Source organism: Trichosurus vulpecula, chromosome 8 (assembly GCF_011100635.1).
Source record: "Trichosurus vulpecula isolate mTriVul1 chromosome 8, mTriVul1.pri, whole genome shotgun sequence".
In the NCBI taxonomy this organism is placed as follows: domain Eukaryota; kingdom Metazoa; phylum Chordata; class Mammalia; order Diprotodontia; family Phalangeridae; genus Trichosurus; species Trichosurus vulpecula.
In genome coordinates, this window is record NC_050580.1 from 150,257,908 (window position 1) to 150,284,402 (window position 26,495).

At 41.8% G+C, this 26,495-nt stretch overlaps 2 protein-coding genes across 2 annotated transcripts in view; one reads left to right on the forward strand and one right to left on the reverse strand.

The window, feature by feature from the left end:
* Positions 1–664, reverse strand: part of DPP8 (dipeptidyl peptidase 8) — a 66,751-nt gene extending 66,087 nt beyond the window's left edge. Inside the window, exon 1 of the mRNA XM_036735196.1 lies at positions 533–664. The gene's annotated coding sequence lies outside the window, so the exon portion shown is untranslated. The remainder of the gene's footprint in view (positions 1–532) is intronic.
* On the forward strand, positions 1–26,021 carry HACD3 (3-hydroxyacyl-CoA dehydratase 3). The gene is made up of 11 exons (XM_036735197.1): positions 1–280; positions 5,455–5,497; positions 7,400–7,473; positions 10,651–10,815; positions 11,427–11,478; positions 13,163–13,273; positions 16,462–16,589; positions 18,513–18,625; positions 21,385–21,491; positions 23,178–23,309; positions 24,325–26,021. The coding sequence occupies exons 1-11, from the start codon at positions 194–196 to the stop codon at positions 24,399–24,401; spliced, it is 1,089 nt and encodes a 362-aa protein (XP_036591092.1). The 5' UTR covers positions 1–193; the 3' UTR covers positions 24,402–26,021.
* Positions 26,022–26,495: the final 474 nt, after the last annotated feature.

The window sequence follows — 26,495 nt, forward strand, 5'->3', positions numbered from 1 at the left end:
TTCCAGTGCGCAGGCGCAGAGCCCCGGGCGAAGGGGGCGGACCCGAGCCTCCGGGTCCGGGCGCGGCGGCGCGCGCACCTCGAGCGACTCTGCCAGTTCCTCCGGCCCTGGCTCCTGTGGCTCTCGAGCTACTGCGGAGGACAAGACTCCCCCGCCCGCTCCTCCCCGGCACCCGGGACGCCTGGCAGCGGCCATGCAGAACCAGGTTCTGACCCCGCACGTCTACTGGGCCCAGAGACATCGCGAGGTGTATCTGCGGGTGGAGCTGAGCGACGTGCAGGTAAAGCGGCCCGGCCGGGCCCACCCGGCACCGCGGCTCCCGTGGGGGGACATCCCGCCCTCCTGTCTCAGCTTTCTCTGGCCCCGCGCGTGTGGGGACATCCGCCCATGTGGTGAATATGCGTGACCCTCGAGGGAGGGGTGGGCATGGGGGTTTCTGATGTGCTTTTCTCTGTGTCTCCCCGCGCCCACCTCCGCGGTGCGGACGGGCCCCGGGCCTCCCTCGCCTCTCTGGCCCACCCCACCCGTGCACCTGGAGGTGAGTGACTGGAAGAGCCCCGTGGTGGCCCTGGTCAGGCTGCAACCAGCGAAGATGGCTCCGTGTTCAGACAAGTGCACATGGTCTCCATGCAAGGGCTCATGCAAAGAGTGCTAGCCTTGACTTGGGACGGGTTAGGCCGTATTGCACTTCCACTGGGTTGTGTACTTTACCAATGGACTTCAGAGGAAGGGGCAGGTTTGTATATCGGGGCCAAAGGTAGGTCTGATATGATGCGGTTGGAAGTTTTTGCTCCCTCCCACCTAGAATCTCCTTCTATAGGCAGGGCTGGCCCCTAGATAAGACTGTGGGTTGAGGAGTGAGTATTTCATGTATTTAAAAATCTCCCTAGAGGAAGTCTCCTCTAACAGGGGATTGCTTGCTGTTGGGCTTGGAAATTTAGATTGGTAGATTGGATATGGGATGGAGGGCTCTGTGTAACTTATATTAACATGGTATATATGTAGACAACTTTTGTATTCTTGCTTTCCTGCAAAGTCAATCTCAGTTCATCCCAGCCCCCGGGGTTCACCCTAAGGAGATAACAGGGTAAAGGACACCAAATGATTCTTTACCTTATACAGAATTAGATTTTGTATTCTGGAACGTTCTCCATTATGTTTAAATCTCAGTTCCTCTGGCTGGTAAATCAATACATTTAATAAATGTTTAATTAGGGCATACTAAATACCAGGCACTGTGGTGTAGTCAGAGATAAATAAGACTTGATCACTGCCCTCATGGAGTTTACAATCTCCCAAGGGATGTAACTTAATATATAATATAATATAAATATTCCAAAGTAGAATGTGATAAGTGTTGAAGAGAGGTAAAAAATAAAGTGCCGTCATAAATTTGAGGATGAAAGATCACTTAAGGCACCAAGAGGATTTAAGAGAAGGCCCTTAAGAAGAGGTGGCATTTGAAATTAGGCATAAAGAATGGGCAGGATTTCAGCCAGCAGATACTGATTAATCTGGCATTTAAAACATAAAGAAAAGCATAGATGCATATGTGGGGAAATGTAGGATGTATTCAAGGGACTGTAAGTTCCCTAGTTTGGTTGAAAAGGGTAGGTTAAAGCTAGTGGATAGTTTTAAATGCCTGGTTAAGGAATTTTGACTATTCAGAAAGCAGTAGTAAGCCTTTGATGGTTTCTGAGCAGAAATCATCATAGAGATCATAGGTTCTAGGCCCTGAAGACTTCAGAGGTCATCGAGTTCAACTCCCTTATTTTACAGGGTAAAATGAGGAAACTGAGGCACAGAAAGATTAAGTGATTTGCTTAAGGTCACCCAGGGAGTAAGAAGCAGAGCTGGGATTCAAACTCTGGTCTTCTTAAATCCAGTACTAATTTCACCCCAATACCCTGCAGATGTGATGTGCTCAAATCAGTGTATTATTAGAAAGATTAATCTGCTAGGGTGGACAGAAGCCAAAGACTAGGGAACCATTTATGAGGCTATCACAGGAAGTCAGGTAAGAGCCCGAATTGGGTGGTGGCAATGGGAGTGGAAAGGAGGGGACACTTAAGAGAAGATTGTGGAAGTAGAATCTAATGGCATGTGAAAAATGGGTGAAGGAGGAGTCAAAGCTGACTCCAAGGTTTCCAGCTGTACTCTGTGCTGGAATGCTCTCCTGCACTTCCTTCCACTTCTTAGAACCCTCTATCAACTCAGGTGCTACACAAGGCCTTCCCTCACTTCCCCAAGTTCTTAGTGCTTTCCCACAATTACTTTGTATTTTATTTTGTATTAATTTACTCAGGTAACTATATAGTTCTAAATGGGCTTGACACAGGTGGGGTGAGCGCATGAGGCAATAAGTTGATTGATTCTTAAGGGAAGACAGAAGGATTTCTGGTGCTGGAGGGAATGAGTTAGATGAGCTTGGGGAAGACCAAAAGTATTAGAGTTAGGGTGTTACTAAATCCAATCCCCTCTGTTTATCGATGAGAGTGAGGTAACTGCCAAAGGTCACATAGCTAGTGATAAAAATAGCAGTGTGGGTTAAAGGGAAGAACTGATGCATATGGAGTCAGGAAAAATGGGTTAGAATCTAAGACTTATTAGTTATGTGACCTTGGGTATGTCATATTCTCATCATCAGTTTCCATATCTATAAATGTGTATAATAAATGCTAATCTCATGAGGTCTTAGTGGAGAGAGTGTTTTTTAATAAACCTTGAAGTTTTGTAAGTATAAATTGTTAATTTGAAAATTTTAAATTATGATTCTTGTTAGAGGCAGCATGGTGTGGTGGATAGAGGATTGACCTTAGAGTCAAGAAAGTCTGTGTTCAAATCCTGCCTGTAATGAATACTGGCTTTGTGATCATAGGCAAGTTACTTAACCTCTTGGTGCCCCAGGTAACTCTTTAAAAAAGTGAAATTACAGATGATTCACCAGTCTGCATCAGTGGAAGGGATTTACATATCTGGAGTTCCCTATATCTATGAAATCACAGATCTAGACCAAAAAAAATTATTGACTGTTCCCATGTATATAACATTTTGAAGTGTACCAAACTCTTGCTGTAGTACCATAGAACTTGAAGGTTATTGTCAAGGTAAGTCAGGTCCCCAGATTGTGAGAGATGGGCAAATTGGTTAGGTCAGTTTGATTGGAATGCCCAAAGTTAAGAGTTTGATACCCCAAGTCAGTGTCTTTCACAAGTTAATAGTGTCATCTGTACCTTTAACTCTTCCACTCGCACATGACATCATTGATCTGTCAGTCTGGGCACAAATGAGAGCAGGGCTGGAGAGTGGGGGTGGCCAAACTTAATCCATATTTGCACTGTATTTGTAATGTGAAGGTTGGAATATTACTGTTTTAGATCATAAATTGTCTTATTAGAGATGACTGCTGTTAGGCCTACTCTGGTTGAGTACCTGCATGTCTCTGAATCTTTTAATTTGCACTCTCCCCCACTCCCAACCCCCATACTTGGCAGGTGGTTTTTTTTCCTTTCTCCCAAACCCCATGGGTTCTTCCCATCAACTGAGCCAGGAAGTTCCCTGTGCTTGTGGTGATCATGAGTATCTGAGCTTTCCCAAGGAGGGATGGGGGTTGGGGTAAGAGTTTGTGAAGCTGGTTCCTGGGATAATGAGTTCCACCTTTGGGGGATCCTGGGGCTGGGCTCTGGGATAGGAGCCTACACTGACCATTGGAGAAAGAGGCTCTGAGTACTTGGCTGAGTTGGGACACAGGAGGTGGGGGAAAGCCTGGAAAAAGAAAGTCATCACCCAGTATTGAGTATTTCTTTAAACTGAGAGTTATTTACCCTTCCTGTCACCCCTAGTTTAGAGCCTGCTTCTGGTAATAGTATCTCTAAATGCATGAGGCCTGTGGACAGGTAGAAGTACCTTTGAAGGTATTTAGATTAAGAGGAGATGGGCTTCTGCACGACCTGCTTGACCTTGGAAAGCCACTTTTTCACTTCCCTGTGCCTTAGTTTCTTTATCTGCAAACTAGGGGAGGGAGGAGTTTGCATGAGATAGCCTCTAAGATCTTCTCTAGCTCTAAAAGAGTGATCCCATACTTCAGATCCTCTCCCCACTGCAACAAAGATTGGACTTGAGAATTCATAATACTGTGGGAAGCATGGGACAGAACCTGCTCCTTCCTGCCAAGCTAGTATTTGGAAGTAGCCTCACTGAGGTCCTTGCTGGGTTCCTAGGCCCACCCCTTGGGTGGGCAGTGAAGCCTATGTTAGATGGTGGTGCCAGAAGCCAGCTCAAAGGAATGGAATGGTGCCACTCATTTTATTTCACAGCCATATGTGGGGGGTGGGTAGGGGGAGAAATGGGATAGGATCACTTTTCAAGCTGGGTAGGAAGCAGCCCTGATGAGAATCAGGCATAAAGAGATGAAACGTGAAATTTAAGAATTCCTTTCTTCCTTTTACTGAGGACAGTTTCTGTTCTTATGGAGCTGTACCCTTTGCCACCCAATGTGCCTCCTGGCTTCTGGCAGTTTGCCTAGTTAGCTTTCACAGCTCATCCTTCAGCCTGCAGGCCTACCTCCTCCTTCCTTATCTGATTTTTCTCAGAGATGTCAGATGAGGTAGAGATTGCTGAGGCTGCTTGAAAGAACTGATCAAGGAGGCAGTGATGACTCCTTGGAAACATGTTTGACTCGGGGGTGGGGGTGGGAGTGGGGGTGGGGGGAGTTCTCCTTCTGACAGTAATTGTAAGCAGTCCTACTTAGGGCCCAGCTACTAGAGGAACGTGAAAACAAGCAGTAGACAGCTCTAATCATTTGAGACATTCTAGCTGAGCCATCCTCTCATCTCTCCCTTCCAAACTGAAGCCTTTTCTCCTTAGTAATTTCATCACTGAGTAAAAAAGCCTTTTTAACTGGAACTTGAGTCAGGGAGGGTCTCCTCAGGGCTGGACATCCTGTACATGGATTTTTTTTTGGTCATTATTCCCTATCTGTAATGCCCTTGTCCTTGCTGTCAGCATGTTGAAATCCTGCTCCTTCTTCAAGCTCCAGGTCAAATGTCTCTTCTCTGAATGCCTTGCCTAGTGCTCACTGCTGTCTGTGATCTTTCCCTCCTCTGAACTCTCGGTGTTTCTGGGGCCTGTATGTTATCTCCCCTACTGTAAACTCCTGGTGCACAGGGTCTTTCTTCATGCTTGTGTTCTCCTTAATGCCAAAAACAGTGCCTCAAACATAACAGGTGTTCAGTAGAGATTTATCGAATTGAAAGTTGAAGATAGACCATAAATAAATAAACAGAAACCTTGTGTCTTGGCATTAGTAGATAACCAAGTATTTTGGCTCAGAGCATGCAGGGGGAAAGAGAGGGCCCCAAGGTTGAGGGTGGAAATTAAATACCTATTTAATTTAATTTTTTCCCCACCATTAAAGCTCCAATTCCTGTTCATGTTCTTGATCTCCTTCCACAGCACCCTGACATCAGCATCACTGAAAATGTCCTTCACTTCAAAGGTTAGTATCCACATATAAGGGCTACTCTACTTGCCATGAAATAAAAAAAAAAAACTTGGTAGCAGTTTTAATATGTTTTCATTTGCCTTGATTTATTCCTCTGATGCCATTGGACTTAAAGAAAAATGAATGAGTTTGGAAAGTACAAAATTGGAATTCAAGATTTGCGTCAGATGATTCCTACAACAGCCAGTGAGCTTCTTTATAGCAGAGGGCAGGTCTTATGGGGGCTTCTGAGAGGTCAGTGTACTTGAACTTCACCTGGTTCAGACCAGGGAAGGGATCCTTCCCTCCTCCCCAGGAAATGTTAGATTTGGGGACCATCATCAGTATAACAATGATGACAGTAAATGACGGCTGAAATATGCCTCAGGGTCAGAAACTGCAACAGCTCTCAGAGGTACTGACTGGGTCATCTGGTTTTGCTTAACGGTCTTTCTTTGTTACAAAAGAAGAGAAATCCAGAAATGACTGGCAAAAGAAGAAGAAGCATCAATAAGACTTAAAATTTCTTTAATAATTCAAAGATTAAAAAAAAGGAAAAAATTCCTGTTCATTTCATTGAAACGCCAATTCCCGTTGGGGTAGAAATGTAGATTGACTTTTATCGACCAAAAAATTGGGATCTGGTTTTCTTAAGTAATCTAGGTTTGAAAGGTTGGTTATTATAGTGTCAAAAAATAGTATCATCATGGATTTGTCAAGAAAAGAGAAAAAAATAGAGTCAAGAAAGTCAGCAACCAATGTATCGAGTAGTCATTGTGCTCTGGGCTCCCTGACGTGCACACCTGTTGGAGAGGTGAAAGGGGAGTGGTATCACATACAGAAGCAAAGAGGGATAGCTTGGTGTCTTTTTTATGAGTTAATTCAGAAACCATTTCTTTCCCTGTCTTTCCTTTTACCTTATTGTTCTAGCTTAGGCTGGGGTAAGAAGTGAGACTCAGAAAGACTTTATTTTTCCTCAGTTTAGGATCATAGGATTTAGTTAGAAGGGATCTTAGAGAACATCTAATGCAACTCACTCATTTTACAGATAAGGGAACTGAGGCCCAGAGAGGTGAAATACTAGAGGTTACCCAAGATATTAAGCCTAGGATTATCTGTTAAGTGTTGGAGCCAGGACTTGAGTCCAGGTTTCCTAACTCCAAGACTTTTTCTATTACATCATTAGTCCTTTACCTCGGGTCTGTGAACTTGATTGAAAAAAATTTAATAACTGTGTTCCAATATAATTGATTTCCTTTGTAATCTTTTGTATTTTATCTTATGCATTTAAAAACATTGTTCTAAGAAGGGGACCATAGGTTTCACCAGATTGCCAAAATAAGGGTTTAAGAACCCATGCACTACATCATACTGCCTCTCTGTCATTTGGCTCAGTTCCATGTCCTAAAAGGAGGTAGCTGCTCTTTCAGTCTATTTCCCTTTATTTTGACCCCTTACCCTCTCTCTCCAGATGGGAGTTTCTGGAGCTGAGAACAACCATAGTTAGCTAAAATTTCCAAGTATCTTGGCAGCTTTCCTTTTGCGACCTCATAAACGAGATAACAAAGGCTTCAACCGAATTGCTATTCACTGTGGATCAGGAACAAGAAGAAATTTGAAAGTTAAATATATACCTATGTGGTTTCTTTTATGTTTCCTCCACTCCTGCCATTGCCACCCCCACCTCCACCCCACACATACCACAAACAATTATATCATATAGAAATAAAAAGACTTTTTGTCAAGGTAAATAATCTTATCTAGTGATTGTCCCTATGAACAAACTCTCATACTTGGCCTACTCAGTCTGGATTGGCTTATACATACACAGAGAACTACAACAGATCTCTTCTGAACTGATGTGAGGATAAATTTGCTTTGCTCATGTCCATGCTGACCTCTGTTTTTCCTTTGTAGCCCATGGCCATGGTGCCAAAGGAGACAATGTATATGAATTTCACCTGGAATTCCTAGAGCCTGTGAAGCCTCAGGTATGGGTTTACTTCTTTAAAAAAAAAAAAAGGAAAATGTTCCTGGCCTCAGGATTGAAAAAGGGCAAAATGAAAACCGAGGAGGAATTTACCTACCTTTTTAGCGTTCACTTCTTCAGTGTTTTAATAGTTCTGAAGATCCAAGATTCCAGTGGCTTGGATGCTGTACCACTGAACTAGGTGGTGCTCCTTGAGCTGCTGTGACCAAGAAGGCCCATCACCTGGTGGTTAGGCTCCTGGGGATGAATCTTTCTTCCCCAGCATGGTTAAATGAGCTGTCTCACAGCAGACTCATGGTTGGTTACCAGGCTCATACTTTTAGAGGTCCAGAGGGACCTGTGAGAGCTTGTGCTCTGGAGGCATCACTTTTGAGATGGAAACTAAGGGATGAACAACAATTCCCTCCTCCCCCGAATACAGAAGCCTAGAAATAGCTAAGTTTTAGAAGCACAGATTCCTTTTTGTCTAACTTAAGATTAACTGCACTTTGGCCTACAAAGTGCCCTTAAGAGGCGCATTGTATGAGGTCCAAGGCTCCTGGTGCCTTTTCTTTGCTTTAAACCAGCAGTTCTCAAGATTCTTGGTTTTAAGATGCCTTTACTCTCTTTTTTTTTTGGTGGGGTTGGGGGGAGGCAATTGGGGTTAAGTGACTTGCCCAGGGTCACACAACTACTAAGTGTCAGAGGTCCTCCTGACTCTATCCACTGCACCATGTAGCTGCCCCTTGCCTTTATACTGTTAAAAATTAAGAACCAATCCCCCCTCCCTCCAGCTTTTGTTCATATGGGTTATATCTATTGATATTTTAGTGCCTACATTGTTCAAACCGCTGTGCTAGGAACTGAAATATAAAGATGAAAAGAAAAAACAGTTCCTGCCCTTAAAGAGCATGCATTTTACTCAGTCAGTCCCTAAGCCCCCTATGGTTTACTGTCATTTTACAGCTGGGAGGTGGAGCTCAGCAGTAATGGTTTTGTTATTTGTGTATTCCTTTTCCTTTAAATTCCCATGGTTAGCTTGCTAGTTCAGGCCTTTCTCACTCTATGCCTAGAATATTGCAATAGGCCTTCTGCCTTCAGTTTAATCAAGATTAAATAGTTTTCACTGGCAATGAGAAGAGGGCCATTCTTTATGCAGAAAGTGCCTGAGTGATAGAAGTGGGAAGAGCAGTGAGGTTGGCGCACTGGATTCTGGCCACTGACTCTGTGGCCGCTTCGCTTTGAATCTCAGTTTTTCTCACAGGGAGTTGAACTGCATAATCTCCAAGGTCTCTCTCTTATAGCTCTAACGTTTTCTAGTTCTAGACTATATGACCCATATAGTGGACAGCATATAGAAATACTAACGGAGGGAGGGAACAGAGCTTTCAGGGTATTATTTGAGAAGAAAAAGAGCCCTTTCTATACCTCTTCCACAGTGATTGTGAGAAGAGCTGACACTGGCAAAGGCTGAAACTTACAGAGAATGGAAGTAAGGGCTTTCTATTCCCTTTGTGCCCTGGGATATACGTTTTTCCATTGCTTCTGGGTGGTGGGGGTTGAGATGAAGGGAAGAACCCCACAGGTGCTTTAATTTAGTTGTTTTAGATGTGACAATTACATACACCCTCAGCTTCAGAGTGAGCTCGTATTTCCATTCCATTAAAGGCTCACTTATTCTTGAGAAAGCATCTGAGAAGAGCCATGAAGGTAATGTATAGAAGATGCCCCTGGGTAGGCAAGATGGAGGAGGATGGAGCTGGTGTTATTTGTAACACACTCTAAGAAGTATGAAGTTGGTTGGGAAAATGCTGGGAAGAGCCCCCGTGGAAAGAGAGACTATCTGATCCCATTTGACAGAGCTGCTCCTAGATGGGCCAAGTGCTGGTCTTGATGCCAGCATTTCCAGGCAATGGGTTCCCTATCATTAGTGAACGTTTCTCAGTGGAGTTCAGTCACCTCTTAGAGGAGTATGGTTAAGAGACTGAGCATGCTTGGGCACAGCTTGCATGGGGTTTTGCTGCTCTTTCAGAAAAGATACACACATTATAGATTGGGTAGAGTCTAGGTCACAAAGAGCCTATGAGGGTTAGAACAAGAAGAGATCATGGAGTTCCTCTATTCCTTCCCCACTATTTTATAGATGCCAGCAAACCCAGTGGGGGAAGGTGATCTGTGTTTGACCATACAGCCTCTGAGACAGAGCTGAGACTCAAATCCAGCCTTTCACATCTGTTGACTACAAGTCTAATGCAGCAGGCTTTCCTCTATAATTCTGGTTTTATGAGAATACTGGAATTTTCCTTAAGGGATGGGGGAATACCCTCTGTCGTCTCTTCTTTCCTATGAGAATATGGCCTTGGAAGGGTCTGGGAGCCCTTCCTTTGCTAGTAGATGTCTCCCCTTAGCCCAGTCAGGCACTGACAACATCTGCCTCTGTTACCTGTTTTCTCATCCATACCACCCACAGTGGGATTCAAAAAAATAACTAGTATTCTTGTGATCTGTCCTGTGACCTTTAAGTACCAAGTTTCTGGTCATTTAATTTCTTTGTGTTTTTTTTTTTTTAACCTAGAGAAGGAATTGATTTGCCCGTGGTCACAGATGAAAGGCAGGATTCAGACTCAGGTTCTTTCACTGAGTGGAAAGGAGGCTGAGCTTGGATTGGAGGAACCAACCTGAAGTTTCTGGCCAATCAGTTTCAGGTTCTGTGGGATTTGAGAAGAGAATAGTAATCATTAAAACACACTTTTCTGACCATGTGAGGACTACAAGGCATTCTTTGCAGAAGCTTTAGGAGGTAGAGTTCACAAACATTTTTATGCTCATTTTACAGGTGAGGAAATCGAGGCTTAGAAAAATGGTTGACCTTACTTCCTACAGCGTGTCTGGTGGGACTTGAGTTGGCCCCTCCTGATGCCAAGTCTGCTGCTGTGTTACACCACATGCCTGTCGTAAACATGCATCTTCTATTTGTTCTCTCCTCATAAGTTGTAGTCATAGGTTGTAGATGTTTCCAAAGAATATCTCTTTTTCCACTTCCATATAGCAGTTCCTTCTGAGTGAACAGCCTGTCCTCTGCCAGCAGCCAATGAAATATTTCTCCACAATGCCACTTGGGTTTGGTATATTTGCAGGAGTGGGTAGAAGAGGAGGACAAGAGTAGACAGACCCAATTTTGTTTTCTTGTGTTTCTTAGCTGACTCATAAGCTGACCCAAAGGCAGGTGAACATCACAGTGCAGAAGAAAGAGAATCATTGGTGGGAGAGACTGACCAAACAAGAAAAACGCCCCCTTTTTTTGGCCCCTGATTTTGATCGCTGGCTGGATGAGTCTGATGCAGAAATGGAACTCAAGGCCAAGGTCAGTAATGATCTGGTGATTAGTTGCATGCAAGGACACACATCTGGTAAGAGTACAAGCAGTTGGGTGATAGTTGAGCTCATAGAGCTTATCTTTTGCCCAGCACCTTCTCTAATTTAATGTTACTGGGGAAATGTTGGCTAGGAGGACAGAAATATTTGCTATTCCCTTGAAAAGTTTTCAGAAAAATTTGCAAATTTTTAAAAATTGCTACACATACTTCCTCTGCCCTCCTCCTCCACTCCCTACTCACCCATTCTTTGTTTAGGATTGCTTAGTTATGGTTCTGTTATTCAGAGATAGAGATATAGAAAAAATGACTGGTGAAGACTGTTTCTAGAACAAAGGCCAGCTGTCCACTGGAAAGCCTATTAGGCTCCAAGAGTGGAAACCTGGGTGCTCTGAGAGTAACTGGCAATGCCAGTGAGCAAGGGTGAGATTTCCTGGCACATGGAATTTGGTCCCAGATATGGATATTTAAGGTTGCTCAATAACACAAGGACCAAACTTGAAAGAGCTTTGGGGAAACTAGGCCATTCATCTAATATTGGGGTACTGATCAGTGTCTGAGCAGTGTTCCTCATTTGGGGAAACTTCTCCCTGAATTCTAGGAAGAAGAACGGATAAACAAAATCAGGATGGAGTCCAGAGTTCCAAATGACTGTAAGTTAGTTGTTGCTGCTGCTGTTACCATTTCAAGTATTAACTACAGTTATCTTTCAGTGGGAGTGGGATTAGCCTACAGAAATTGGACATGAAAGCAGTGGTAGGCTTGGGTGGATGTGGATACACAAAGAAGGGTGATTTTCCCTGATTCCAAAACTTTCCTGTTCTTGAAATAAGATGTTTGGGTGTAGGTGTATGGGTATATATGTGGGGATAGTTTATGAATGTGTGTATGGGTGGGGAGGGGTCATGTATGGGTGTGTTTTCTTGAATCAAAGTCCTCATCCTTAACGTGTTCCTCATATTTTGGAACTGTCTTTGGGTGTCATCTGCTAGGATACAGGGAGGTGGTCAGGGCAATGAAATGATGTGTGGTTGCAGATTAGGTCAGGAATGTTGCAGATTAGACAGGGAAGAGGAACATAGATATTGCTATGCTACGTTTGATCCATTGTCTATCTAATTTTGTGTTATCTTGCCAAGAGACACTGCCCAAAGAATGTTAGGGGCTATGGGAAGGCTGGTGGAGGGCGTATTTGGACTCATTGCAAGTTGGCTTAATCCCTGCTGTTCAGTAGGCATTTCTGGATGGTCCATTCAGAATCTTTTTTGGGAATCCCATTTATATATTTCCTGCCATTACTACCTCTTAGGAATGGGTTCTATAAATGTGACTATCAGTGTTGGAGATCAGATTTCCTTTGATTTTATTCTAAACGATATACTCACATTTCAGTGGCACTTGTATGCTTTCTCTCTTCACTTTTCTAATGTGGGAAGAACCCATAAGTAAGTGAGTGACCTTGCTTTGCAAGAAAGAACTCTGCTTCTTCAGTGGTGCAGAGGCAGGCAAGGATTGCTGGAGACAAAGACAAAATGAACACATTGAAATTTAAATGAATCACATGTGATAAATGCCTGGCACTTGGTGTCCTCCTATCCTGGGCCTGCTTTTGATTGGTCATGTTGTAGAATTTGATTATTTGAGTATAAGCCAAGCCTTTTGATTGGATGTCTTTGAAGGGTGTTTCAGCCTGGGAATGGGTATGTGACAGCAAAACCCAGAACTCCTGATTGCTGTCCTGAAAACTGCCTAGCCCCTACTCACTTTCTGCCCTGACCCTGTTCCAAGTCCCACACTCCCTCTCTTGGCACTGCTCCCACCTCTTCCCCCACATTTGGCCCCAGTCCTATTCTCTTTCTTGGTCCTATCTTCTCTTTCACTCCTGCTCTCACCCTGTCTGACACAGCTTGGTCTACACAGCTTAAGAAATTTCCCTGTATTGAAGTCACAGTGGGTTCTAAGGGAGATATGGGCATATCCATACCCATCTCCTCCTCCTCCATCTATAACATTTTCTATAGATGCCAAGATCACTAACTGTACATTTCATTTTCCTGAGCTCCCGTAACATACCTGCATACTTGCCTCTCAGAGATGTAAAAAGAAGTACAGCAATTGTCTTAAAACATTCTTGCTCCTTGTTCACGAGGGTCCTCTCTTCTTTGAGAGAGAAATTAGGGAGCTGTGCTGACACGGGCCTCAATGGAAGGGGTTTGCCTGTGAGTTTCAGGCTTTGGGGAAGAAAGAACAAAGTTGGGCATTTAATCTCTGAAAAATTGCCTCCTGCCGTGAAAATCACTCTTTGTAGCTAACTGCACTCTTCATTTTGATTTTCAGCTTTCGCCAACCTGAAGAGAGGATACCTGTTTATGTATAATCTGGTTCAGTTCTTAGGATTCTCCTGGATCTTTGTCAACATGACAGTGCGGCTGTTTATCTTAGGAAAAGGCAAGTAAGCAGGCCCATGTCCAATCCTGCCCCTTTCTCAAGCATCAGCTTTTCTTCCCTTTCCCCTTGAATTGAGCCTTTGGTATCAGTAACACTAGTGTTAGCTCCCATTTGTAGAGAGCTTAGGCCTAGCTTTATGTTTACATCAACCCTGATGGTTACCTTTGTCTCCCTATGAGACAGGGAGGAAACTGGCCCGAGAAGAGAAAGCGACTTGCCCGTGGTCCTGTAGCTTGTTAGTGGCAAATTTAGACCCATAATGCAACTCTATTGACACCCCTCACCCCAGCCCAGTATTCTTCCTATTACATCATATTTTATTCATGAGCAAATGTTGGTAACCCTTTACGTGAGAGGATCCTCGGTGCCCCAGGCTCCCTAGCTCCTCTTCTGGGGGTTCTTGAGCCTTGAAGATACTGGAGCCCAGCCAGATAGATTCCAAATTGTTCTGGAAGATTGCTGTATTTTCAGCCTAACCCCATGCATTCTGGAATCCAGGGAGCAGTTACATCAGGGACTGCCTGCTGCCTCCTGACTTTGTTCTCCTTTCATTTAGGAACAGGAGGCTATTCTTCCACCTGTGTGAGCACATAGTATGTATTCTGCAAAGTACAGAGGTAGCAGGCAGACTATCATGGGAAAACTCCCCAGAAGACTAGTGTGAGATAGATCATTTTTGAGGTGGATTTTTAAACGGGAATTCGGGCATAAATCCTCATCTCTCCCTTCCCATTTGGTTTTGTTCCTTCATTTTTTTTACATTTCTGATCTTGAAGGTAATGCCTAGATTCACTTTCATATCCCCAAAACATTTATTGGGAACCTGAAAAGATGTGTACATACACACATGTATGTACATATGCATATGTGTATACATATCTATATGTTTATCTAAAATATATAGCTATCGATATCCGTATATATATCTACATATCTTGGCTTGTTCTAGAGAGTTGTCAGTACTAAGGTGTTTAACTGCACTGTAAGGTGGGTTCGCCCTTGTCTGCATTGATGTACTCTCACTGTCCCCCGCTCCCTCCTCAGCCCCTTCCCACTAACCTCTGGCTGAATGGTTCTTTGGGCCTTCTAGAGGCTGTGGCAGTGCCCAGCTAGTCCTTTCACACTTCCTGCTTTGCCTGTTTGTTGACATAGCTCATGCTGTTCTGGTTGAATATCAGTTTTAGGGCAACACTACCTCAGCTGGTAATAGGCCTTGGTCAGTCTGGGTTATCTGGGAAGGGGAAATGACTGGGTGGAATTTCCTTGTTGGCCAAATTGAATATTTTAATGTTACCGTAATCACTACAAAGGAATATTATAAGTGCAGCCATACCAATTAATCCTAATCTTTCACGCAGCTCATAAATTTACCATTTTAGTAACACTTAGTCACTTTGGACATAGATAAAAACTCTGATGGACTTATCACAGCAGCTGTTCCATACCTCTTCTCAAGCCATTTCCATCTCTACCCCTTTTCCAGTCCCTTTCAGCAGAGAGACCTTGCCTCCATCTCTTGCCCTCTCACCCTTTTCTGTCTTCCCCCTCCTCTCAACAGCAGGAGTTGAACTACAGTCTCATAAGCACAGTTAGATGTATGAATGAGCTTTCTGTCTTGTCAAGGCAGACTCCAGATCTGACAGGGCTCATTACACTTTACTCCCTCATGGATTTTGCACTCTAGCCACACTGGCCTACTTGACCTTCCCCATACACCACCCTTCTACCTTCTGCATGGGCTGGGTGCCATACTTAGAATGGTCTCCCTCTTCCTCTTTGTTCCTTGGAACTTCTTGCTCCCTTCAAGACTTTGTTCAAATGTCCCTTCTTTTGGAGGCCTTTCCTGTTTGCCTGAGTTGTTAGTATAAATACCTGTGAACATGTTGCATTTTCCACTTGAATGTGAGCTGCTTGAGGTCAGAGACTCTCTCATTCTTTATTTATTTTTTAAAACATAGAGCCTTTTTTCTTCCAGTGCCAAATCCTCTCCCTTTCCTTCTCCTCTCCTCCACTCAGCAAGAAGGCAAGAAAAGCAAAATCTGTTACTAACATGTGTAGTCATGCAAAACAATTTTCCACATTAGCCATGTTTCAAAAAAAAGTCAAGAAAAAGGAAAAAATCTGCACTCTGAGTCCATCAGTTGTCTTTCTGGAGATGGGTGACTTGTTTCATCATGAGTCCTTTGGAATTGTGGAGGTCATTGTGTTGATCAGAGTTCCTGTCTTTCATAGTGGGTTATCTTTATAATATTGTTGTTCCTGTGTAGATTGTTCTCCTACTTCTGCACACTTCACATGGCTTTATTTCATATAAATCTTCCCAGATTTTTCTCACATTGTTCCCTTCATCATTTCTTACAGCACAATAGTATTCCATCACATTCATGTAACTTGTTCAGCCGTACCACAATCGATGAGCACTGCCTCAGTTTCCATTTCTTTCCATAAACAGAGCTGCTATGTTTTGTTCATATGTCCTTTCCTTCTTTTTTTTGATATCTTTTTGTGTAGACCTAATAATGGTATTGCTGGATCAAAGGGTATGCAGTTTAATAGCTTTTGGGGCATAATTCCAAATTGCTTTCCAGAATGGCAGGACCAATTCACAGCTCCCCTAACAGTGCATTAATATTCTTTGTTCATTCTGCCCTGTGAGGCCAAGCAAAACAAGCCTTAGTCCCTCTTCCATATGGCAGTCCTTCAGATATGTGAAGCTAGAGATCATGTCATCCCTAAGTCTTCTCTACTCTTATTTCCATGGCCGATGTAATGTATTTTTTAAATTCCCAGTTTCTTCACCTGACTCATAGGAAATACTTTCAAAATCCCTCATTCGCCTGGTTGTATTGTTCTAGATATAGTCCAGTTAGTCGGTGTCCTTCCTGAAGTACAATTCCCTAAGCTAAATATGGTACTCTAGATGTGGTCTGACCATGACAGGGTTCAATAAGACTGGTACTTCCCTCATGTTAGACACTGTGCTATGAATGGAGCCAAAAACAACATGAACTTTTTTTGGGCTGGCATGAGTGTTTTGTCTTGGCAATGTATTTGAATCTAATTGGGCTTCTTGAATTTTATATTCCTTTGCTTAAGCTGTCCGTAGAAGGAATATATTGTTTTGAGAAATTAGTCTTTTAGGAACTCTCCCATTTAGTTTTTTGTTAATGGATATTTGTATCTTACAGATTCTTTCTATGACACATTCCACACCATGGCTGACATGATGTATTTCTGCCAGATGCTGGCAGTTGTTGAGATCATCAATGCTTTTCTTAGAGTCACTCGGTCGCCAGTGATCCCCACCTTGATCCAGGTAGCGTGCAGGTGGGCTGAAGGGTTGTAGGTAAAGGATTTCACTGGGTATGGCACTGTTTGCAAATGATTTTCATTTACAAATGGGTAGAGTTAGTTCTGTCTAAGCATAGAGAGAATCGTTTCTTGGGGAATTCTCTAAAATAGAGTTCTGCCATCTTGAGTGCATTTCATGACTGACAACTTGCTCCTGGAGGCAGAAAGCACTTTGTCAGAGCTGAAAATTAGAGAATAGCTGTTGTGCTTTGATTTCTTTGGATACTCGGTATCTATTTTACTCCTCCACACTTTGGCAGATGGAAGATTTAATAAGTTGCTCTGACTAAAAAATTCCATCTGTTGGCCATCCACAGAACTGGCTAGCCTTGGCTAGCCTTGTCCTTGGATGACAGCCTATCCCTAGGCCCATGCTCAAAGCCTTTGTGAATTTGTATAACCTGCCAGAGCTTGAATTCCCTTAACATGGTGTCTAAGAAGTTGGGTTACCTCTGGGCTATAGTGGAGCATCAAAGGAGGGCTTTAGGGAAGGTTAAATACAACATGTACCGAAAGTTTTAGTGCAATTTTAGGTTTTAAAATATAGCTCAAAACTGCCCTAAGACTTTGTGGACACCCTGTATGTGGAGGAGAAAACTAGACCATTTTCTCAGTTCTTTCTCCCTAGGCAAAAAATACGTACTAAAGCACTTCATTAGAAGTAGTAACATTCATTGTTTTCCTATCCCTGCATGAACATAAGTAAGCAGATGTTTGAAGTTTTCCCATTTTAATTTCACCTTAACAAAAGTAATGCTTTCCTTTTCTTTTGGAACTCAACCACCCTCAAATAAGACTGGTGGTTGCTTTTGCCATAGTTGGTTTTGCACAGATTCCATACACATTTTCTCCCTTGTGAAACACACACACACACACACACACACGCGCACACACACACACACACACACACACACACACTTTTCAAGAGATGTGCAGCCTTTGGCCATGAATTTTGCTTTTTTTCTGACCACCTAAATGCAAAGACTGTAAATACCATCTCTGTGGGGGCAGTTGAGAGGTGGGGGCAGTTGTGCCTGGGGTGGTCTGTTCTGGACCCTTTTGCACTTCTCACATGTACTGTCTGACTGTTAAGCCGCAAGGTCAAATGGTGGTTGAGTCTGTTTTAGATAACTCCCCTTAGAAAGAGACTGAATGTAGCTTTCCTAAGAAATGTTACTCCATGGTGGTGGGGCAGGGCTAATAGAGCCCTGGACTAAAGTCAAGAAAGACATCTGGATTAAAACTCAGATTTGAGCATCACCTAACCAAGTGGCACTGGACAAGTGCCTTAGTCACTGTCTTCTTTTCCCCAGAAATGGGGAGGCTGTTTGTCTTAGGCAACTCACTCATATGTAAGCCTTGAAGCCTGAATCATTATTGGTGTACTCAATGACACTATCAATAGGACACGAGACTTCATTTTTGAAGGACAGCATTATTATTAAGGTAGAACTTTCATGGTGATATTGAAGGGACAGCGGGGGCCAGATGTGCCCTGACAAGTTGGTACTATGACAGAGGGGCAGAATGAGTTAAGTTAGGTCTTCTTTACAGGATTATTTGAGGAAGGGGAGGACTCAAAAGCTTAATTTAATTAAGGGTGGTGATACATAGAAAGCAGTGCACCCAGGGGATGCAATCTCTGTTGGTGGTGGGCTTGGAAACAAGGTTGCCTTTCTATCACAATAGGTTACTTTAGATACTTGGACTTCTTCTGGTACAGGGTTACAAGTTGATGGGTGATGTCAAGTTCATTCAGTTGCTGTTAATCCCTGGAATTAAATTGTTGCTACAGATACCACCGTTATATAGTCTTGGGTGGGGCAGAAGAGGAGTTTTATGTCTGTGCAGGTCGGTTTTTAACTTTCAATTTTTCTTTCTTTGACAGTTCTTTGGCAGAAATTTCATTTTATTTGTCATCATCGGCAGTTTGGAAGAAATGCAAAGCAAAGCTGTGGTTTTCTTTATATTTTATCTTTGGAGCACAATAGAGATATTCAGGTGTGTTGGATTCTGGTATTAGATGCAGAGATGGACAAACTTGTTTTTAAATGCTACCCAGAAACCTGTTCTCCACCCAAAACAGTTCTTCCAGAATGGAGCTATTCTCCATGTATGCTCAGGGATGAAGCCTATCAACACATAGCCAATAGTTGTTGAATGCATGAATGAATGATTGACATGTGACTTCTCCCAGCTTCCCACCCCATCCTTATTTCAATTAGGCCAGAGATCTGAGGTTGCCCCACCTGGATGCTTATGCTTTGTGGAAACAGGGGCAGGTTTAATATGATCTCTTTAGGGGTATAAACATCCACATGGTGGGGGGGGGAACAACTTTGCAGTTGGAAATGCACCTCCCTCTTTTCATTGCAAGAGGGTGGGAAACTATGAATTTGGAATGTTGCACAGTGCCTGGCAGATAGTGAGCACTATGTAAATGATGATGATAATGATTCTACTGAACTCTTTTCCTCTCTCTCTTATCCCTGTTGTTCCAAGGACACCTTGTTGGAGAGGGGAAAGGAGAAGTCTGTAAAGGAATGTGATGATAAAAATTAAGGACATCAACAAAAATAGTATGACAGCCTGAAAAAGAAAATGAATGTCTCCCCAAAAAGCACACTTGCATTCTAAGAGAGCTGATGGGACCTCAGATCAAGGAGCTGAGTTCCTGTGGGGTTAGCCAGGGAGGGCATCCTAGAGAAGCTGGTGGCACTTGTAGCCTTACCTCTTTGGGGAATGGTCAGAAATTTAAGGGGCAGTGATTCCCTATCAGTTTGTTTTGTTTGTAGGCAGCTATGGGTTTTTACCTAATCTAGGCTAGGTGGAGTTATCTTAAGCAGGTCATTCACATTCTTTCTAGCCCATACTCTTTTTCTCTGGCATTCTCTTTCTCTTTTTTCCTCCCTGCCATCCCCTCCCTCTTCTCTCCCTTTCACTAAATTAGAACACAAACACTATGCATTATTGGTTTTTATTTGCTGTGCCTAGGTGTGAAAGGCTAGTTTCACAACATGTGCCAGTTCTTTTTTCCATGGGTAGTCAATATATAGCCACCTCTTATATGGAGTGGCTAGGCTGATAGATCAGAGAAATGCTAGAACTATAGGATGTTTGAATTTCAACAGGGCATTTGATAAAATCTCTCATACTGACCCTGTGAATGGAGAGAGGAGTCTAGATAATAGCATAGTTAGGTAGATTCATAAAAGTATTTACTAATGAATTGATGTCAATTCTGTGGGAAGTCTTGACTGTTATTTCATAAGCTTCTATCCTCATTCCTTTCATTGTGGACATTTTTACCAACCATTTGGATAGTCAGAGAAAGCAATGTTTAGAACATATACAAATAACACAGAGCTGGGTGATATAGCAAATATGTTGGTTGACAAAATCAGTATTCAAAAAGATTTAAGTATGGAATGACAGGAACAAATTAGCAAGATAAACTTAGTGATAAATATAAAGTCCTACTGTACTTAGGTTAAAAAAAAAATTCAACCTCAAAATTATAGCAAATAGGAGACTTGACAATGTAGTAGTTCATGTTTCAAAGGTCTGATGGATAAATACAAACCAAATTATAAGTCAGTTGTGGGATGTAGCCACCAGAGGTGACTTAAGGCTGTACGTATGGATTAAAAAAAAGAAAAGAACATCTGAAAAAAAGGGAGGTAATAATCCCATACTTCTTTCAGCTAGGCAGATCATAAATACACTTTGGAGTATTGTATTCAGGTCTAGGCTTCATATTTTTAAGAGGGACACAACAAATGGGCACAGAATGTGAAAGGGACTCAAAACTGACACTGGAAGAATGGTTAAACAAAGTGGGGCTGATTAGCCTAGAAAAAGGAAGACATTTGAAGGGCTGTTATGGGGGGGGGGGGAGGCGGGGCGCTCGGGAGGAAGATAAGATTTAATCAGTGAAGCTATAGAAGGCAGAAGTAAGAATCTGCTTAATCTTGGAAGATCTTACAAACAGCTGTCAAAAAATGAAATGGGCTGACTTGAGGTTAAGATGTAATATGCTCTCCCCCGCCCCTGCCCCCAGTCATTATAAATATTTAAGAGATTGGAAAACCCACATGATAGGAATATTGAAGGGATTCTGCACAGGTTGACAAGTCAGACTAGGTGAGTTTTCAAGGCCCCTTCTGGCTCTTAAGATTCGATGGTTCTTTAATAGAGGGCAGTAGAGATAACAGTCTTAATATTATGTTGGGGTTGAAGGAAGCAGATTTACTTTCCTTTTAGTTTGTACTAGTAGAGAAATGAGTTTTTATCTTTTTAAATTTGGGGGTGGCTCAAAAGTATGCTGGGAAATGATCTTAACTGGGGTAAAAATTTCTGCTATGGATAATAATCCACATATATGTGATTGAGACATGACTATACTTTTTTTTTAACATTTTTATTTAAAGTTTTGAGTTCCAAATTCCATCCCTTTCTCTCTCCCCTCCCCTTGAGACATTAAGCAATCAGATACAGGTTATACATGTGCAATTATGTAAAACATTTCCATATTAGTCATTTTGTACAAGAAGACTCGAATAAAAGAAAAAAGATGAAAGTGAAAAATAGCATGTTTCAGTCTGTATTCAAACAGTATCAGTTCTTTCTCTGGAGGTGGATAGTATGCTTCATCATTAGTCCTTTGGGATTGCATGACTATACTTTTTAAAGGGACAGTGAATCTCTTGAGCTTTTAGAAAGTAGCCCTAAAAAAAAAACTGGTTTCTTGTTTGCAATAGGTATCCATTCTACATGCTTTCCTGCATCGACATAGAATGGAAATTACTCACTTGGATCCGATACTCCATCTGGATTCCTTGCTATCCTCTGGGATGTTTGGCAGAAGGTATTTTTTAGGAATTCTGGGTTTTCTTTACTAATTATACATGATTAAGTACAATTCATTTTTGAGATGAGAAAACTGAAGTCAAGAAAGATCAAAGTGATGTGATCAAGGTGATGTAGCTAACTTTCCTCAGAATTTGGACGAGATCTCCATGTGAGACCATGTTCCATTTGGCTGCAGTAATCAGCCAGTGTGAGGGCACTAATTGATGGAAATTGTAATTGGACATTTGGACATTTTGCTTTCAGCTTTCTGATTCCGATTATGATCAATCATGCTTTCTGATCAATCAGGAGTGACTGCATGATGGCAGCAGAAGTTGTTAGGACCAAAAAGCCTCAAAGTAAACTGAAAATATAGATTTAAGTCTGGAGAGATGGGCTCATTTACAAGTGGCTGGAGTCATTCTTACACTTACTTGATTTTCTTTCTTTAGCGGCTTACACACAGAATTGGCAGCTTTAATATGGAGAAAAGAGCATTGTTCTTAATTGTCAGAAAAACTGCCTGCCATTAACCAGCTGTTAGATTTTGAAGTGCCTAGGCTCAGTTTTCTCAACTTCAATTGGGGATAATTGTGTCCTACCTATTGAAAAAAATCAAATGAAATTAAGATAGTGAAGAAGTATATAGAACTTTATAAAGTATGTTTGTGTCTGGCTGCACAGTGGTATCATTTTGTAGAAGCATTTCACTTTATCTTAGGTAGGCTCTTGGCCCAGAACTTGATGTAGTAAGTAGAAGTTGGGAATCTCTCTATCACAGATGATGATGTCCCTCCTATTAGTTCCAGACCTAGGAACCCTAATACTGGGAACCCCATCAGGGGTGTGTAACAGCAATACTACTTGCAGCTGCTGTGGAGGTATAAGACCAATAACACCAGCACACAGGAGGGCTGCTAGCACAGATTCTTTGATCTGCTTTTCTAAAGAAAAGCAGGGGTCAACAATCTTCCTTTAATTAAACATATACATATTTTATATCTATCTATCTATCTATCTATATTCACTTAGTTCAGGGGAAAAGTCAGCACCCTGAACTTCAGAGCAAATACAAACAGAAATTACAAGCAGAGAAATAAAAACCAACAGACAGGGCTTCTAACTGTCTGACCAAGGCTATACATACATAGTTACCAGAGAGAGAGAGAGAAGCACCGACATCTGGGTTTTCAAAGCTGGGGGGCTCCTTAACGTCTACCCAGAGTCTTGTCTGGCCAAATCACATGAACACTCTTCCAAGGAGTGAGCACCAAAGCAAAATGCTAACCTCAGAGTATATATACCCTTTTTAGAGCCAGAGGGCATCACTACCCTCCTGATCCACTGCCTAATTAGAAATTAGCAAAAGGTGTGGGCCTTCCTACAAATAAGCCCACCCCCCCCCCAATCAATCTTCCCTTAATGGGCCTCATGTGAGGCCTATTAATGGGCATGGAAGATCTTCAAATTGTATTAACATTACAGGGTGGCTTAGCTATGGAATTATTTTGTAGGCCATTGAAATCTATGTTGATAGCTGGGGTTGTGAAGATTTAGAAACAGAAGAAAGACTAAACCTCTTGAAAGGATATTTTAAACAAATGTAAAATCAGAATTTTCAGGGCAAAATATTAAAATTTTATATCATCAGATATGACTGCATTGGTTTGCCTCTCTGACAAGTGTTACCTTTTGCTTTCAGCTGTCTCAGTCATCCAGTCTATTCCAGTATTCAGTGAGACGGGGAAGTTCAGCTTTACGTTGCCGTATCCACTGAACATCACAGTCAAATTTTCATTCTTTCTTCAAATCTATCTTATAATGTTATTTTTAGGTAAGTATTGGCTCTGCCAGTGAACCATCATCAGAAGTGTGTTTGTTACCAGGCCCACCCTTCAGCAACTTTTTTTTTCTGAGTGTGCTACAGTGGTTAGGAAAGGGGAAAAAACCTGTAGAAAGCCATCTAGGTGGAGAAAATACTCATCTGAGCTGAAATTCTTGCTCCCTAAATTGCTAAAATTTGTCTCCCCACTTCCTGGGGTCCTATTTTGTCTTTCATGTCCATTTCAAGGGTCACTACTTTTTAAATAATCCTGTTCAGGATGATCTCTGTACCTAGAGTAATTGCAACTGTATTTCACTAATTTAGAATTGGTAAATATGTCACTCATTATCCAAAAAATAACCAGTGACAACCTGGAAAGAAGCAAGTGTCCTGGATAGGCAACTAAGATGTTACCATGGGTGCTTATACCTTTTTCTTTTGGAGAGCATCTTAGGCCCTCTGTGCATTTGAGACAAGTCTGACAAGTGAGGTTATGTGGTTTCCTTATGTGCAGTTTCTCTTCCCTCTTTACCCTTAGTATACACACTCCCAAGACTCTCTTTTCCTCACAAAAGTGTAAAATAATCTTTAAATCCATGCTTAGTGATAACTGACAAAGTATTAGGACAGTGGGAAATGCCTCTTCATTTAATGACCTAGAGCAGTGATTCTCAAATGTTTTGGTCTCACAACACATTTACACTATTAAACATCATTGAGAACCCTAAAGAGCTTTTGTTTGTGTAGGTTACGTTGTTATTTTTACTAAATTAGGAATTAAAATTTGATGGTTTAAAAATATTCTCTTTTTCATGAAAAATAATCACCTTTTCCAGCCCACTTTTTGAGAACCACTGGTATAGAGCAGTGGCTTTCATTCAACAAGCACCTTCCAGGGACAGGTATGGGAAGCACTGTCCTAGAAGCCAAGGGTTGCACTTGAACCTTACCCTCCAGAATTACCCTGGTTGTAAATGTTGATACCAATGTTCTGAGTTCTAATCCTTACTCACTTATGTTTTAGGACTGTTTGTAAATTTCCGTCACCTTTATAAACAACGAAGACGGCGTTATGGACCCAAAAAGAGAAAAACCAACTAAGCAGAGCAGCAAATGGCTTCTTACCAGATTAATCATAATCTGTAGTTCTTAATGGTTTTATCTATTATGCCAATACAAAGGCTTTTCTAAAGTTTAATAATTTTAATTTTCAGTGATTCCATAGCTCCAGGTAACATTCCTCTACTTATTGTACCACTTCACTACAGAACATGCATGACCGGTAACCCTCATGTTCAGCCAACTTGCCTCCTGACTTTCACCATCCTAAGAACAGTACATAATTCCTGCATATACTGTATAGTTAGTGATAGTAGGAGGATTTGCCCCAATCTCTGCTTCTGTCAGCCAGCCAGCTACATTTACTGAGCACATAAAGGCAGAACCTTGTGCTGTATATTTTCTTAGTTGAGATTTCTCATCTTCAACACTGGCTTGTGAGGAAAAGCAAGATGGTGCTCTCTTACAGGTAACTGAAAGCTACAGTCATGGGTCTCAGAAACCAAAAAAAAAAAAACATGAGTATCATAGGTTATTTGTTAAGTTACCACAAGGTCAATCTTTTGATGATCAGTTTAGGCCCAGCCACTGATAAACTTTTATCTGAGCCATATTGGGGATAGACTCTGTAGTCTTAGAACCTTTGCTGAACCTACATCTTACCTCTTATTGCTGGTGGGCCGCCCTTTGCTAAAGTTTTGATTGTGTGGGCATTGGATAGAGAGTAAAAGACTTGAGAGAATGACAGGAAATCAAACCTGGAACCATTCACTGTCCCTTCTCCAGTGGCTTAATTGCCAGTAACCCTCTTTTTTTTTTCAAACTTCTGTTGAAGTTTAATAATTTTTAAAATTCATGTCATTAGAATGAACAGTAAATTTAAGGCAATGCTCAAACGTAAGATATTGGTTTATCCACTACACAGAGTTAACTCAGTTGTCTATTTGTAAAAGAATAGTGGGAAAAGCAATTTTTTGGAAGGACCATAGCTGCCTTCATTCTACTGCAGTTAAACTGACTTTTTCACTTACCATTGTAGCACAATTGGGAAAACAAAGCTGGGAATTTGGCAGTCTGCTAACTGGTGTCAGTAAGATTCTGGAAGGAAACATCCTAGCAGGGGTAGAAGGAATTTGAAAGAAAAAAGATCACTTGTTTTAAAGCTTAATAGGGTTTTCTCCACTGCACTTTGAGTATGCCATGTAGAAAGGCTGTTAGAAGAAACATTTGAAGAAAAGCATTCAAGGCATAAATAGATCCTTCAGCCCTGTCCTGGAACTTAAGTCACTGTTTCTGCCCAGGGATCACACAGTGATTTATACTTTGGAGTTATAGGAGCTGTGAGCCTAGGACAGTATCTTGGCTTGATATCAAACACCTAATTAGCATAAGGAAGGCATTTTCCCCTTTTAATTTATTCCTTGGTAGGACAATGTTTTGCATGCCTGCAGCTTCTCATCAACACTTAACTTGTTCATACTAACTTCTGACATGTTCTTTCAACTTGAGTTCTTATGAAATCTTATGAAATTTCACTTTTGCAGTCAAGTAGTCTGCACTCTCAAGGAAAAAACTCATATTCTTTGTGATTGTCATGGATCTTATACTGTCTCTGAGGAGGCAAAAGATGGTGGATTTCTATTAAAACATTTACAGTGAAAACCTTTGTGTTTTTTGTGGTGTTTTTTTCAGAATCTTAAAGATAGGAATATCAAATTTTACCCCAGTTTGGAGTACTTCCATGGCATATTCAGTTGCTTTAATTTAGATTCATTCTAACTTTTATTTTCATGAAACTTATCTAATGCATTCCTCCATACTGGGCACAATGTTGCCTCCATAGAAAACTGAAACTGACAGCCAAAGATGGGAAATGTTTCTTGTCCACAATTCCAGAGGCTCTAAATGGCACAGTCATTGAAACAGCTGTAAGAGACTACAGAGATGATCTAGTCAAAGGGTTCCAAACCTGGAATCCATGAATTTGGTTCTTTAAAAAAATATTTTGATAACTCATTTCAAAATAATTGGTCTCCTTTGTACTCCTGTACATTTTATCTTATGCATTTAAAAACATTATTGTGAGAGGTGGGCTATGACAAAGAAGATCAAGAACCCCTTTCGTCCAGTCCTCTC

Bases quoted from the DNA above. Each gene is read 5' to 3' on its own strand.
- HACD3 (XM_036735197.1), top strand. From the start codon at position 194: ATGCAGAACCAGGTTCTGACCCCGCACGTCTACTGGGCCCAGAGACAT. The intron at 10,816-11,426 runs GTCAGTAATGAT...CCTGAATTCTAG, and splicing joins AAATGGAACTCAAGGCCAAG to GAAGAAGAACGGATAAACAA. The intron at 16,590-18,512 runs GTAGCGTGCAGG...TTTCTTTGACAG, and splicing joins TGATCCCCACCTTGATCCAG to TTCTTTGGCAGAAATTTCAT.